At 54.8% G+C, this 14,554-nt stretch overlaps 1 protein-coding gene across 1 annotated transcript in view; it reads right to left on the bottom strand.

Moving 5' to 3' along the window:
* Positions 1–10,606: 10,606 nt before the first annotated feature.
* LOC135887916 (C-type lectin domain family 2 member D-like) overlaps positions 10,607–14,554 on the bottom strand; it is a 51,279-nt gene continuing 47,331 nt past the window's right edge. Inside the window, exons 9-10 of the mRNA XM_065415714.1 lie at positions 14,028–14,137; positions 10,607–11,963 (exon numbers count right to left, since the gene is read on the bottom strand). Coding sequence (XP_065271786.1) covers positions 11,801–11,963; positions 14,028–14,137 — 273 coding nt within the window. The 3' untranslated portion in view covers positions 10,607–11,800. The remainder of the gene's footprint in view (positions 11,964–14,027; positions 14,138–14,554) is intronic.

Genomic DNA, 14,554 nt, shown 5'->3' with positions numbered 1-14,554 from the left:
GCTCGGGGATGCCCGAAAACTGCCCCGCGCCATATAACTGATCAGCGAGATAAGCCCCCCCACCTTGTGCTGCTGCCGCAAGCGCCTCTCGCTGGTACTCGCTATCCCACACAACGTATTGCGCGGGAGACAGCACCATGCGACACATGTCTCTCCAATCTTGGGGGAGCAAGAAATAACCGTTTGACACACCTTCCAAGATCCCCAGGGTGAAAGTGGACCGCACCCCGGTCTCACGAACTGCCTTGCAGAGCTCGCGCAGAACCGAGTAGGGGAGAGCCTCCCAGTCCACGATCTGCCCCCCGTTACCATTATCCCGCCAAGAGACGGGGGACGCCTCGAACCCACAGCTGGATTCCTCGTTGGTCAAGAGACCGGCCTCGCGCGCTCGCCGCACCGCCGCGGCGACAGCGCCCTCCCGCCCGACCGGTGGGCAGGGGGGCGCCGCCACGGGCGGCGGCGCAGGGAGGGTCAGCTGCGGGTAGGAGGGGGGTGGCCCATCACCTGGGGGCAAGAGGGAAACCGGCCTGGGACCGTCGGGGCCGACCCCCTCCAGCGCCTCCTTGCAACGCTGCCAGAGCAGCAGGTGCTGGACCGGGGCACGGGGTTCACTATACAAGGTGGTCCCAATCCGTATCCAATCAAGAAGCCGTAACGACCCGCAGTCCGGATACCAGGGGCACTGGCGATCTATCTCCCTTAGAAGGTCCTCAATATGAGCGACCGAGACAACGACACATGATCGCTGCCGTATAATCTTTTGTAACTTTCTTGCGTGCTCCTTCTGGGCACTGGAAAGTCCCCCCCCCATACTCACGAATCAGGGGCGGCAAACGGCCGCGGGGGTGCACTCGGCGTATCCAGCCGGTGAGCAGGGGGTTATCACGTCGGGGTCACCAGCTGTGGCGACGAGAGAAGAAAGGAAACAGAACGCCTGGTCTGTGGTAGCCAGAAAGCCAAAAAGCCCCCCCAGGGACTTTTCCCTGAGGTTTTTATTCTTTCTACTTCCCTGCTTACAACACTTCTAACTGGTTAAATTCTTGCGCATAGAAGAAGCATACAGTGTACAACAACATAAGATAACAAACCCATATCTTGTGCACGTGAAAGCCAGCTGCGAGGGTGATGATCAAGTCAGCCAGTAAGTTTCCTAATCACAGACGCTGGGGTGAAGGCCACTCCTGCCTCGTAGCCACAGACCCAGTGTGCCGCACCTGTGAGCTGACGATTCGGAGCTATGCGTCCCTACAGTTCTCTGGCCTGTGATGTGCAGGAGATCAGACCGGATGATTGTGATGGGCCCTTCTGGCCTTCAGGTCTCTGAGTCTATAGGGCTGCGTGTGTGTCTGGTGGGTGGGCAGGAGGGACACAAGCGTACAGGCCAGAGATCAGCAGATGAATCCCGCACCGCCGGGGCGCCGCCGACATGGGGGAGTTGTGAGAGTCTGAGGCAGGCGTTATTCTCCGCCTCCATAACGAACGGGGCCTAAGAACAACCCCCATGGCACCTGCATCTGCCGAACTGAACAGGCAGTTGGAGGCTCCCTGCTTCAGGGCATTGTGGGAGAACCGTTAGAAAACAGTTGTGTATGACTTGAGCAGCTGCTGGGGGGTAGATACAACGTATCTCACAACCGATTACTCTCTAGCCAGGCAAGGACAAATTGGAGAGCTGGATAAGGAAAAGGGAGGAGTGATAACACAATAGGTTGGAAGTGGTGAAATACCACAGTCCTCCAACAGAAAAGCAGCTGAAATCAATTTCTTCTTTGGCAGGTGTTAAAATCTCACACCCCTCCTGAAACCACCAATTACAGTGACCAATGAAGAATTGGGAAGCAGTTTCTGTAGGTGTCTGGCTGGCTGAGTTTCTGGCTGAATGCTTATTATACAGAATGCCATTTGTTTTCAGGGTTTTACAAAAGCTATTTGGTTGGGGCGCACGTGCACCAACTGACGACAAAATATTGCCAGCCACAATTATCGAGCTTCACAGACAGGCAAAGAAAGGAAAATGCTGCTTGAGAACTGATTGGGGTTTGTTTGACGTGTATTTCCCTTGTATGTGTTGACATGAGGTGTTGAAATTTGTGTTTTAAAGGTTATAAAGCTTTAACTGTTTAAATCTCAACATCTGTTGTCATTAATTGGGGGAGAGGAGTCAGACAATTAATTTCCCACAACTGCGAGCATTTACATAAACATTTTAAAAAGGCCTAAAACCCATAATTTTGCACAGATGTGAACATTTAAAATTGATAAAAAACTTTTAAATAAAGCTTAAAAATAATCATCAATATTATCTGTCAAAATTATGAAAATCAACAACGTCCACCAGGCCTAGTTATAAACACAAGTCATTTAAAGTCCCCGTAGGAAACAAATCCGCACTAGCCCAAGCTTAGGCTGTTACCCACCTACTGTGGTTCTGCCAGCCCGGATCCAGCACTCAGTGACCTGAACAGAAGCGGGGGGGGTTGGGATCCAGTTCTAGTACGTCCACACTGCAATGTAAGCCCAGGGTTCAAACTCAGGCTCAAGGGATTACAAATGAGTGTAGACACTCAAGTCCTAGGTTAACAAACCTAGGATCTGCTCACTCAAGTTCTACTAACCCTGGGCTTACATTGCATTGTAGACATACCCTTTAGGGCTACACCCTAGATCTTACCTTTCATTCCCAACAAAGGATGGTGACAGCACTGATCTGCTGACCAGGAGGTCTTGGTTCAGTTTCCAGCAATCTCACAAGCTCCTGGCATGACCCTGGGCTAGTCCGTTCATCTCTGTCCCTCACCTACCAAACAGGCCCGTGATAACGCTTGCTTGGCGAGGAAATATTTCATTCCTATTCGGGAGGCCCAGACTCTGCAGTGACGAACAGCAGACACCTCCTAAGCTCCTCACACCTGGAATAGGAAATTCCACCCACCTTCAACTTGGCTGGTACCCCAGAGAGGCAGGGCTGGAACAGCAGGTTTGAAGTGAATGCCAGACTGACATCTGTGTTCCTTCACAGACGCGCCGCTCAGATCAGATCTATAGTTTGTATTCCTGGGCTGGCAGGGCCGGCTTTAGGAAGTGCGGGGCCCAATTCGAACATTTTCGGCGGGGCCCCGACAGGGATGACTTAAAAAAAAAAAAAAAAAAAAAAAAAGTGAAAAAACACCTTTCATTTCTTCCATGTATTATTTACTTTCCATAACTATATAAATAATAACCAAATTATATATTACATACATTGCGTAATGTATGTGGATGCAAGCTAACCCTACCTAAAGTTCTTGACGCCCCCCCGGGGCCCCTGCCCCATCCACCCCCCTTCCCTGTCCCCTGACTGCCCCCTGCCGCCCCATCCAACCCCTCCTCTCACTCCTGATGGCCCCCCAGGACTCCTGCCCCATCCAACTACCCATTGTCTCTGTCCCCGACTGCCCCTGGAACCCCTGCCCCTGACTGCCCCCCACCGCCCAATCCATCCCCTGCTCCTTCCTGACTGCCCCCCTGGGACCCTTGCCCCCATTCAATCCCCCTGTTCCTTGCCCCCTGACCGCCCCGACCCCTATCCACCCCCCCACAACCCTCCGAACTCCCCTGCACTCTTCCAACACCTGCTCCCTGCCCCCTTACTGCACTGCCTGGAGCTGCTCGGCCGGGTCTGGGTCCGGATCCCGATCCGGGTCCAGATCCGCTCGGCCAGGGTCGGGTCCGGGCCGGAGCCGCTCAGCCGGGTCTACGTCCGGGTCTGGGCTGGGGCCGGGGCCGGGCCAGGTCCGCTCGGTGCGGGCTGGGTCAGGGACCGAGACCGGTGCTGCGGGGCCCGAGCCGGGCCGGAGCTGCTCCGCCGGGACCGGGCTGGGTGCGTTCGGCCGTGGACAGGCCGGGGGGCCAGGCCGGAGGGAGCCACGCGCTTAGCCAGGGCCGGACTGGGCCGCGCCGTGCCTCCCTGGAACCCTCCTCACGCCCCCCTCACCCCAGCTTACCTCCTGCCTGCAGCTTGTTTCAGGCTTCCCGCAGACATCTGATTCGCGGGAAGCAGGGGAGGGGAAGGAGAAGGGGGGCGGAGCGTTCAGGGGAGAAGGGGGCCGGGGTGGGGTGGACAGCTGCGCGGGGCCCTCTAGACGTGGGGCCCCATTCAGGGAAATCGGCCGAATCGGCCTAAAGCCGGCCCTGTGGGCTGGGATACCAAGCACCGATAACCAGATGAGCACAGGACACCTGTTTTTAAGGTAAAGGACAGAAAGGTACTGGGGTTGCAGGGGATAGGGTTACCATATCTATTAAATAAAAAGAGGACCCTCCACGGGCCCTGGCCCCGCCCATTTCCCCGCCCCAGCCCCAACTCCGCCCCTTCCCTGCCCTAACTCCGCCCCCTCCTCCCTCCCACTCCCAGCCACGGGGAAAGGGCTGCCCGAGCGCTACCGGCTTCACGGTTTGCCGGGCAGCCCCCAGACCCTGCGCCCCCGGCCGGCGCTTGCCCAGCGCAGCTGGAGCCCGGGAGGGGAAGCGCCCAGCCGGGGGCGCAGGGTCTGGAGGCTGCCCGGCAAACCGTGAAGCCGGTAGCGCTTGGGCTTCGGGCAGCCCCCTTGCCTCCGGACCCTGTGCCCCCAGCCGGGCACTTCCCCTCCCGGGCTCCGGCGGCGCAGGGTCTGGAGGCATGGAGGCTGCCCAAAGCCCGTAGCGCTCGGCTCTTAAACAGAGCCGAGCTGCCCCAGCGCTACCGGCTTTGGGCAGCCCCCGTGCCTCCGGACCCTGCGCCGCCGGAGCCCGGGAGGGGAAGTGCCCGGCCGGCGGCTGGGGTCCGGAGGCAAGGGGGCTGCCTGAAGCCCATAGCGCTCGGGCAGCTCGGCTCTTAAACAGAGCCGAAGAGTCGGGAGGAGCAGAGCCGCCATTTTTCCGGACATGTTCGGCTTTTTGGCAATTCCCCCCAGACGGGGGTTTGAGTGCCGAAAAGCCGGACATGTCCGGGAAAAAGAGGACGTATGGTAACCCTAGCAGGGGACAGTCCAGGTGTAGGCTAAGGCAGCAGGCCCAGACCCCCCTTGCCAGTGATGAATGGCTTGTACACGCCGTCAGCCCCAGTGAAAGGGGGCTAGATGGTGACTGGCAGTAGCCACTGAGGTGAGGTGGGGATAGTGGGTGGAGGTTCTCCTGGGTGGGGAGACCCAGAGAGCGGGTGTACTGCTAGGGGGCAGTGCCCGAGGACAAGGGGCACTGGATCTGGGAGGGCCACAGGGGCCAGTGGCAGCGAGGCACCAGCCTGCAGAGGGCGCGCTGGGTCAACAGAGCTAATTCCCAGGCCGACCAACAGGAGGGGCCGCAGGGGTGAGTCTCGCTCCGTCACAGGCTCTGAACGCTGGGCAACAAGAGAGACAGGAGCAGACCTTGAAAACGGTGAAAAAGAAAAGCTTGCGCTGCCGCTGGGAGTTCCAAGGAGGGCTCTGTTTATTCGCCTCCTGGTTTCTCGGCCTTTCGGATTCATGTTTTCCAGCTTTTCTCACTGGCCAGAAGGCCTAGAAACAGACCAGAAGGTGAATAAACAGTCGGGGTTCACTGCACGTCTCTCCCCCTCCCTGCCCTCCTCAAGCCCAGCCTCTTCATTTCCAGGCCTCTGGCCTGGTGCCATGCTGCAGGGGTGACAGTCACTGTCCTGGCTGATGCCGCAGGGACTGAGTCAGGGATCTCCAGCGCTAACAGCATGAACTGCTCCAGTGTGAGCTGAGCTGGGCTCAAACAACCCAGATCCTCTGTGCGTTGGGTGCAGAGGAACAGCCTCTAACACACAGGCCAGGAGGGGCAGCTTGTTCCCATCTGGCCGTGGAAAGGCCCCTGCACTGGTGAGGGGGATTTCTGGGGTATTCCCAAAGCAGGGGGGCCTTGACCCCCCCCCAGCCCCTTTGGACCCCAACTCAGGCCCTCACTTTGCAAGCAGACATCAGACTCCTCTTCCCACCCCGCTCCCTTAGCCTGGATCCACCCTGCCTGCTGCAAACCAGACCCCTTCTGCAGTCTGCCTTCCCCATGGAATGAGCCGCCTCCATCCTTCCCCAGCAAGCATGGATGTCCCCTCCTGCCCCACCCCTCAAATCCAGTTGCCTCCCTCCCCCCATTCCCAGATCCACCCACCCCAGCGCTGCTGTTCCCAAAACAAGGGAGCCTCCTTCCCGCCCTGCTGAGAGCCTCCATCCTTCCCCCAGCCCATCTGAGCAGAGCAGGGCACGGCTGCTAGCTGGGTGGGCTGGTTATGGCTGCGGCTCTCCCTGCATGAGGCCCCATAGGAAGGGAGGTGATCCAGCAAACCCACAATCGCCCATCTGTTCTGTGCAGCCGCCTGGCTCCCATCCGCCCCGGCCCTGCCTTCATTCGGATGCCCCGGCCCTGCCTTCATTCGGAAACCCCCACTCCCTTTCCCCTGGCATTGAGGCTGTGGCCCAGGGAAGGTACATCCAGGCAGCTGGATGGAGACAAGCAGGCCCCAGGCTAAAAGAAATCACCCTGTGTCCTTGTGACAGCCCTGCCTCCTCGCTGCCCCCAGGAAAACAGACACACACGTTGCCCTGAACCCCACTGAGGGTAGGGTGACCAGATGTCCCAATTTTATAGGGACAGTCCCGATTTTTGGGTCATTTTCTTATACAGGCTCCTATTACCCCCCCACCCCCATCCCAATTTTTCACACTTGCTGTCTGGTCACCCTAACTGGGGGTCCCACACTTCACAGCCTGTGCAGGCCAAGCTCCCTGCACACACACTGGGCTACCTGCATCCATCCCACCTCCCCCTACCCCCCAAAGCTCTCATCCTCCTTTATTGTAGGGACTCCAAGCAACTCCCTCCACTATGCCCGGGCTCTGTATGCCCCCAACTTCCTCCCTCCCTAGATACAAGGATCCCCCATGCCAGGGCCTCTGTGCATCCCCCTCCCCACATACCAGCACCCCACAATGTCCCAGAAGCTGGGAATGAGCGACAGGGGATGGATCACTCAATGATTGCCTGTTCTGTTCATTCCCTCTGGGGCACCTGGCACTGGCCACGGTTGGAAGACAGGATACTGGGCTAGATGGACCTTTGGTCTGACCCAGTACAGCCGTTCTTATCCCCCCACAGGGCTCTGTGCTCCCTCTCCCCCCCCCCCCACCCATTTCTTTACCTCTGGGTGATCAATCACGCAAGGTGCCAACCTGCCAAACCCCCCGGGGGCAGGGCCAGAGCTGAGCTGGGGGCGGTGATGCTGGAAGGTGCTGCCAGCGCCCGGCTCTTTGATCCACACAGACCAACCCCTGCCATCCTACAGCCGATCAGCTGCAGCTTCCCAGAGTCAGACAGACACAGAGAAACGCCACCAAGCCGAGCGCTGCCCCCTGTTGGGCTGGGCCAATTCACCGCCCTGCACACACCTTTTCTCCACCCTCGGATCCGCTCCCCCCAGATGTCAAACCCTCAGCCCCTTCTCGGGTGTTTCCCCGACACCCTTGGGGGCTTCAAGGGGGTTTTCCCTCTTCTGCCTCCAACAACCACATCCCTTTAAGAAATCCACTAACCCCCCCCCATTTCCCCTGGACACAAACCACCACTTACCCTGATCCCAAGCAGCTGCAGCGAGCTGAATGCATTGCACTTGCTCCCTGCAGTGATTGATGGCACTGCAGCATTTCAGCCCCTCCCGCCTTTTATCTCCTGAGCCCGCCCCCTCCTTCTCCCATTGGTTGTTCAGGATGACGAGATGGGCCCACCCCCAGCTGCAGCTCCAGCCCCGGCCTCCCCACTGGCTCCCGGCCCCAGCTCCGCTCCGGGCTGCAGCCCCTGCTGCAACTCCGGCTCCGGCCATGGCCCCGCTCCCGGCCCCAGCTGCAGCCCCAATCCCAGCGGGGCATGGGCCAGGTAAGGAGGGGGCCGGGAGGGTCATGTTTGGGGACCCCTGCCATAGCCCCAGGCAGCATTAACGGGCCCAGCTCCTTTGACTTCTACCAGCTGGAGATTTGGCTCTAACGACTCAGTGGAGCTCTGGTCGATTTACCGCAGCTGGGGAGCTGGTGACAGTGAAGTGAACTATGGCTCCCTCTGCTGTCTGCACCACAGCACATAGTCAATATTATACCATGATACGTAAAGAGATTTGGATGTGTCGACGCCTCCCTTTCAGAGATACAGGCCCTGATCCCCAGTTACCACATTCCTCAGCTCAGGCTGGAATTTAAGTAGTTTTAACCCCCCTTTTGCTTCCCCTATTCTGGGTCTGTGCAGAGCTCTGCCTGCCCCCTGGTGTAGATCGGAGCAGCTTCAAGGCTGCTCTAATCTACAGTCTGTTCTCTATTGGCCTTAGGTAGCACAGAATAAGCGTAACCCAGTGCATTCCGACCACGTCCTCAATCCAGCCCCTACACCAAGGGGCTGGAAGCAGGGTACGTGCAGGGCCCTTATGCCAGCTCCACACCGGCCATGGTAGCATAAAGGTGAGTGTAGCTGAGAATCAGGCCCAGGGCACTGCGGAAGGGAGGTTAGAGTAATGTGACCTTGGTGTAAGTGATCCCTGGAGTAAATCTAAGAGCCTGAAACAGGCGCTGCATAGGCAGATCTCTGCACCGATGTAGTTGCAAAATATGTTCTTTACAACGGGGGGTGGAGGGGATGTGCATGTGTTACTGGAAGGGGAGGCAGGTTTGGATTTGTAATTTGCCTGACTTATTGCGGGCAGAGCCTATATTAAATTGTACTGCCGCACTTAAGGCATATTATTTGTGATGCATTTTCAAGTTATTGCAGGGGGGCTGGAGTGTTAGGAATAGGCGCCCCTCTTCTAGCAATGTTCAGGAGGGGGTTTCTAAGGAAATTGGGAGAGAAAATCAAAGGGAACTGGGCCCACAAAACTCTTCAAATTTCCCCACTCCCACCCTTCCTCCCACCACCCATACATCTCACTAAATAAGCATCGAGGCTGGAATTTTCCAAGGAATTTAAGGTAGTTTGGTGCCAAAATCCCATCAAAAGTCATCCCATCCCTAGACACTGGAGTTGGGAGGGAAACTGGAAATTCCCTCCCATGGAAAATTCCACATTTCCAGCAGAGAGAGAGAGAGAGTGTGTGTTCCAAATAGGAATTAATGGTCAGCTATGCGCTACTTTCCACAGAAGGGATTGTTTAAAAAAAAAAAATCAATATTGGAAGAATTTTGCAAAAACATCCAGTCCCACCTCTCCAGCTCCCTGACATCCCACTGGGGGCAAACTTCCAAACAGGTTGGAAGCCCTGGGAGACCCAGCTCCACACCTGACACAATGCTGAGGACCTGGGAGTCTGACAACTCAGGCTCCTGAGAAGGCCACCAGGTGGGCTGCTGAGGAGCCAGGCGGGCAGGCCACCAGGTAAGTTTCCGTCTAAACTTTTGTCAAAATCGACGCGTCCCTGCAGAATGTCTTGATTTTCGCTTAATCACCATTTTCCCAACAGGACAAATGGCCTGTCAAAAAATTTCTGCCCGGATCCATTAGTGACTCTGTAACACACTGGTCAGTGCAGGTCACAGATCGCTGCCTGCGTCTGCTCCACAGAGGATCGATGTCTGTTACACCCGTCACTACAAAGCCTGGTCCTGCAGCTCAAGCCCAGGGCAGCTCATGCGTCTTGTTCTGTACATTCCCTGGCTCAACTCCTGGGGTGTCAGCCAAGACAGCAGCTGTCACACCTCCACTGGGACACCCAGCGGCAATAAACACACACCTCTGAATGCAAGGACTGCGGCAGGACAGGCACATCTCTACGAGTCAGGTGAGGGGCCACAAACTACCAAGTAGCATCTGACAAAACAACACCTTTATTGGGTGAGTGTGAGGAAGATTAAGGAAAACCTTAGATCCTGCAAATCCCACAAGAGAGATTTTTCCCCCCATGCTACTTAAAAAACAACAAAAGTTGGTTAATATATTATATATAAATATAAACAGAATTCAGACACAAGTGAGAGACACATACATACATGTTATTACAGACCAAATGCATCACTCAGTGCATTTGCCCAGAAGCTGGGGTCAATTTCTACACACTCAGTGACTCCAGTAGCATCAGGCCATTTATGTTCCTGATACAGCGACAGGGTTTAATTTCCAGTTATAAATGGAGGTAGAAGCAGCATAACTGACACTGTTTCATCCTGTAACTTTTCTCTCTGTGTGGTTCCCCCTCATCCTTCCTTAGTGTTTGGTTCAGACCCAGGAGAGGAGCCCCACTGTGAACCATCCCACACTTAATTTACCTGTAAACAGCCAGAGAGAGAGAGAAACAGCCTTTGCTAAGTGTAAGGGTCTGTATCCCACACTCAGGGACTCTGTCCCCCTGTAGTAGCTGCTGTTCACAAGTCTGGTTCTTTAGCTCAAAGAATAGCTGCCTCTGCCTGCATTTTAGTGTCAGGCCAGTCTCCATCGCGGAGGCCAGCCCGTCGTGGTCCATCCCTCCTGCTGCCATTCGGGCATCGCACCCAACCCTCACCCTTTGCCTCGCGGGTGCTGAGCCCATGTCCCCTTTTCGGGCTAGGCCCGGCTGGGTTACATGGGTTACCTGGCCATCAGACACTCACCTAACACCACCCCCAGGCCTGGCTTCAGGGGTGGGTCCGATATTCCTAATCCAGGCAAGGTTCGCGTGCTCATTTGTTGGGCTTTCATGAGCATCTTGCGCAGGATCGTTTTTAGTCTGGAACCTCCCCCCAGACCTGTTCGTCTAGGGTCACCCTCCCAGGAGCACTGGGCTCCAGACGACATAGCCCTGGGGTTCAACGGAACACGCAAGCTCCTCCACCACGACAAGGTAACGATCCTCGGAGGAAGTCTATATGTTCTGGACACCCGGGTGCAGAGATGGGCAGAGCTATCAACCAATCACCGCTTGGTGATGGTAAATGGGAGCGGGAGATCTACCGGCGGATTGGGGAGGTGGCGGCAGTGATGAGGCCGCTGTGCCGATCCGTGGTGGTGAAGTGGGAGCTGAGTTCTCGGACGAAGCTCTCGGTTTACAGTTTAATCTATGTCCCCATCCCCACCTATGGCCATGAATTTTGGGTAATGACTTAAAGGACGAGCTCGCGGGTACAAGCGGCGGAAATGAGGTTTCTCCGCAGGGTTCTGGGCTTACTCTCTGAGACAGGGTAAGGTTACCCCCGGTAGGCGTCCTTTGGAACGCTACTGAACGTGTACCACTGGGAGGAGGCCCCGAGGCCAACCCAGAACACGCTGGAGGGATTATATCTCCCAGCTGGCCTGGGAATGCTTGGGAATCCCCTAGGAGGAGCTAGAATCTGTTGTGGAGGAAAGGGAGGACTAGTCCTCCCTACTCTCCATGCTGCTGCCACAACCCTCACCAGGAAAAACCGGCATAGAGGAAAAAGAAAGAAGTTAGAGTCATCACTAGGTTCCAGAGTTAACGTGTCAATAAATTAAATGGGCACTTTTCTGAGTTATTTTTTCAAGATCTCTGCTGACTCAGGCTCTCTTTGATTTGCCAGGGTATATTCATAACCAAGCAAGCTAGAAACATACTCTTTCTAAAATAAAAGCAGGGATTCTTCATAATCTAAATAATTTATTCACTTCACGTATTAAGGGAATATTACATTTAAGCCCCTAAAACCCCTGTTCAGTAGTACCATTGCAATGGAGTTATTGTTTAGTAGTTCGTGTTGTGAGCATTGTAAAGATGGTTTTTCAGCAGGGATCTGGGGGGAGCAATGGTTGGAGAGGTAGGATGCTCTGCAAGAGATGATGAATGTGTAAGTTCTGCATCCACTGAAGAGGCTGCATTGGCCCTTTACGTGATCTTAGACCTTGTGTCCCCTGCTGCACTGCTTGGCTTCCTTCTAGAGCACTCGTCTGGCCGGCTGCAGATGAAATGTCTCTCCGAGTAGCACCTGGAGCTGCTGACCCCATGTTCATCCAGGTAGGCGCACTGCCCTTCCCCTCTGACCTGAAACCTGCAACGAGAAGCAGCGTGGGGTTATCAGATGCAGCCAGTTCCCATTCCTGCTCACGTACGGAGAAGCGATGTGGTCCAGTGGTTCAGATGCAGGGGAATTGGGTTCTCAACCAGGCTTTGCTACTAATCAACCGTGAGCTAATCACTTCTAGCTGTTAATGTCACAGTGAACGCTGAGCACCTAAAAATCAGGCTCACAGAGAACAGGAAACAGAGTTTGTGACGTTTCTTGCAGGTCTTACCAGTGTATGAGGGGACATAGGCCTGGAAGGGAGTTCCTGGGTCACTGAGTCCAGCCCTCTGCTATGGCAGGCAACCCCAGCATATCTTCCTGTTCGTAGACTTCTCAAGCTAGTTAGGTGGTTCGCCCCACTGCTCCTACGGCTGCTTCAGAACCTCCTTCCTTTGATGGGCAGAAACCTTCTGCTAATTTCCAGCCCCAGATTAATTCCTGGCTAGTTTATCCCTGTGTGCTCTTGTGCCAACATTGTCCTGTAGCTTCAGTAGCTCTTCTCCCTCCCAGGTGTCTACCCCCAATGTATTTACAGAAAGCAATGAGAGACCCTCTCATCTTGCTAGGTTCAACCAGCCAAGCTCTTTCAGTCTCCTCTGATAAGGGAGACTCTCCATTCCTGTGAGCATCCTAGCTGCGCTTCGCTGCACCTGTTCCAGTCTGAGTGCGTCTTTCTTGAATACAGGTGACCAGAACTGGACACATTAGTGCAGCTAGACTGAAAATCAGGCAATACCTCAGGGTAAGCAAACCTCATAAGAACGGCCATGCTGGGTCAGACCAATGGTCCATCTAGCCCAGTATCCTGTCTGCTGACAGTGGCTGGTGCCAGGTGCTTAAGAGGGAATGAACAGAACAGGGCAACCATCGATCCCCTGATCCATCACCTGTCGGACACTCCCAGCTTCTGGAAAACAGAGCTAGGGACATCCAGAGCCCATTATCTTCTCCCCCTGGGTCTCCCAAGCCCTCCCCTACACTTCCCATCCATTTCTTCTGCCTCCCCTTCTGCCCCAGGCAGTCAGAGCCCAGCTGTGCTTAGGAAGAACCTATCATGGCTACCGAGATGCTCCCCCACGGATCTGCCGCATCTTCTGCCGCATCCCCTAGCTGTAGCGATTCCCCTCGTTGGGGTGTCATTGTGCACAAACGATGGGATGTGCTTATGAATGATTCAGGGGGAACCGTGTGTACAGAAGTGGGTGACAAATGGAATTTCCATCCTACAGGAAATTCTCATGTTTTGGGACAAAGTCAAAATATTTAGATTTTCCACAGAACGGACATTCTCTTCCCCTCCAAAAAAAAGAAGAAAAAAAAGATTTAGGTCAACCCAAATGAAACATTTTCATTAGATAGACTGTGGGGCTGATGCCAGGCTTCTTGGGAATTGTAGTTCTTGGTTCTTCCGCCCCTGTTCTCTCCTATAGGTCCTGAGTCCCAACTGGAGTACCTCTCCCATGATGCATTGCCGTGTTTTCGATCACCAAAATACCACATAACACCCATGAGTGAGACATGGCAGTGCATCATGGGAGATGTTGTCTGATCAAAGACCAGGGCCAAATGGGACCGGAAGGACCCAGAACTACAATTCCCATGATGTGCTGCAACGACCCCACAGGCAAACCAAAATGAAAATGTTTCATTCTGGGTTGACTGAAAATAAACATTTGAGTCAATTTCTGCAATGGAAAAATCTCATCCAAAGTAACCTTTCCCTGAAGGAAATTTTGCTTTCAACACAATCAGATTTTCCATAAGGGAAAACTTTGAGTTGGAATTTTTCCAACCAGTCCCACTTGTGCCACCCACATTACCCGAGTGGGGCTCTCTGTCCTCCTCTGGTGCCTACGCTATGGAAGAGGTCTACAAGTCTCCTCCAGGTGCAACCTCCACAGAACGAGCCCTGTCGCTCAGGCAGTAGAGGATCAGGCTTTTAAGATCCTGAGGTCTCGCTTCCAATCCCCGTTCTCCACCCAGCCCAGGGTTTTGTTGCATTTCTCTGCGTCCTAATACTGAGAAAGTGAATGAGGAAAAAGGACGCACAGGTCGTTGAATATGGTACCGTTGGTCCACTTCCACGGCTGGCCCTGGCCTTGTTCCCTATGGAGGCCAATCCAGTGGTAAGGGATCCCTCTATAGCGCTGCATGAAATCCTGTGGGTAAGAACACACACATTATATCCTTAGCTGTGTTACAGCTGCCGTCACGGGGATCAGGGCCCCCATGCGCTAGGTGCTGCACACACAGAAAGCTGGTCCCTCGCCCAAAGAGCTGCCAGTCAAACTACACAGGGCAAAGGGGTTCATCCAAAATGATTTTTTTCCACAGGAAAATTTATTTAAAAACCCAAATACTTCCCCCTCCTCCCATTTCATAACTGGGGGGTTTCCTCCCATGTTCTTACAGTTTCCCAACTTTGGGGAATCATAGAACACGGGGCTGGAAGGGACCTCAAGAGATCATCAAGTCCAGCCCCCCGTGCTCAGGCAGGACAAAAACCTAAACCATCCCCGACTGGTGTTTGTCCAACCTGGTCTTTAAAACCTCCAGTGATGGGGATTCCCCCCTTG

The sequence above is a fragment of the Emys orbicularis genome, chromosome 13 (genome assembly GCF_028017835.1).
Source record: "Emys orbicularis isolate rEmyOrb1 chromosome 13, rEmyOrb1.hap1, whole genome shotgun sequence".
Classification (NCBI taxonomy): Eukaryota; Metazoa; Chordata; order Testudines; family Emydidae; genus Emys; species Emys orbicularis.
The sequence above is the reverse complement of the archived record's forward strand: the minus strand, read 5'-3'. Positions and strand labels throughout refer to the sequence as shown.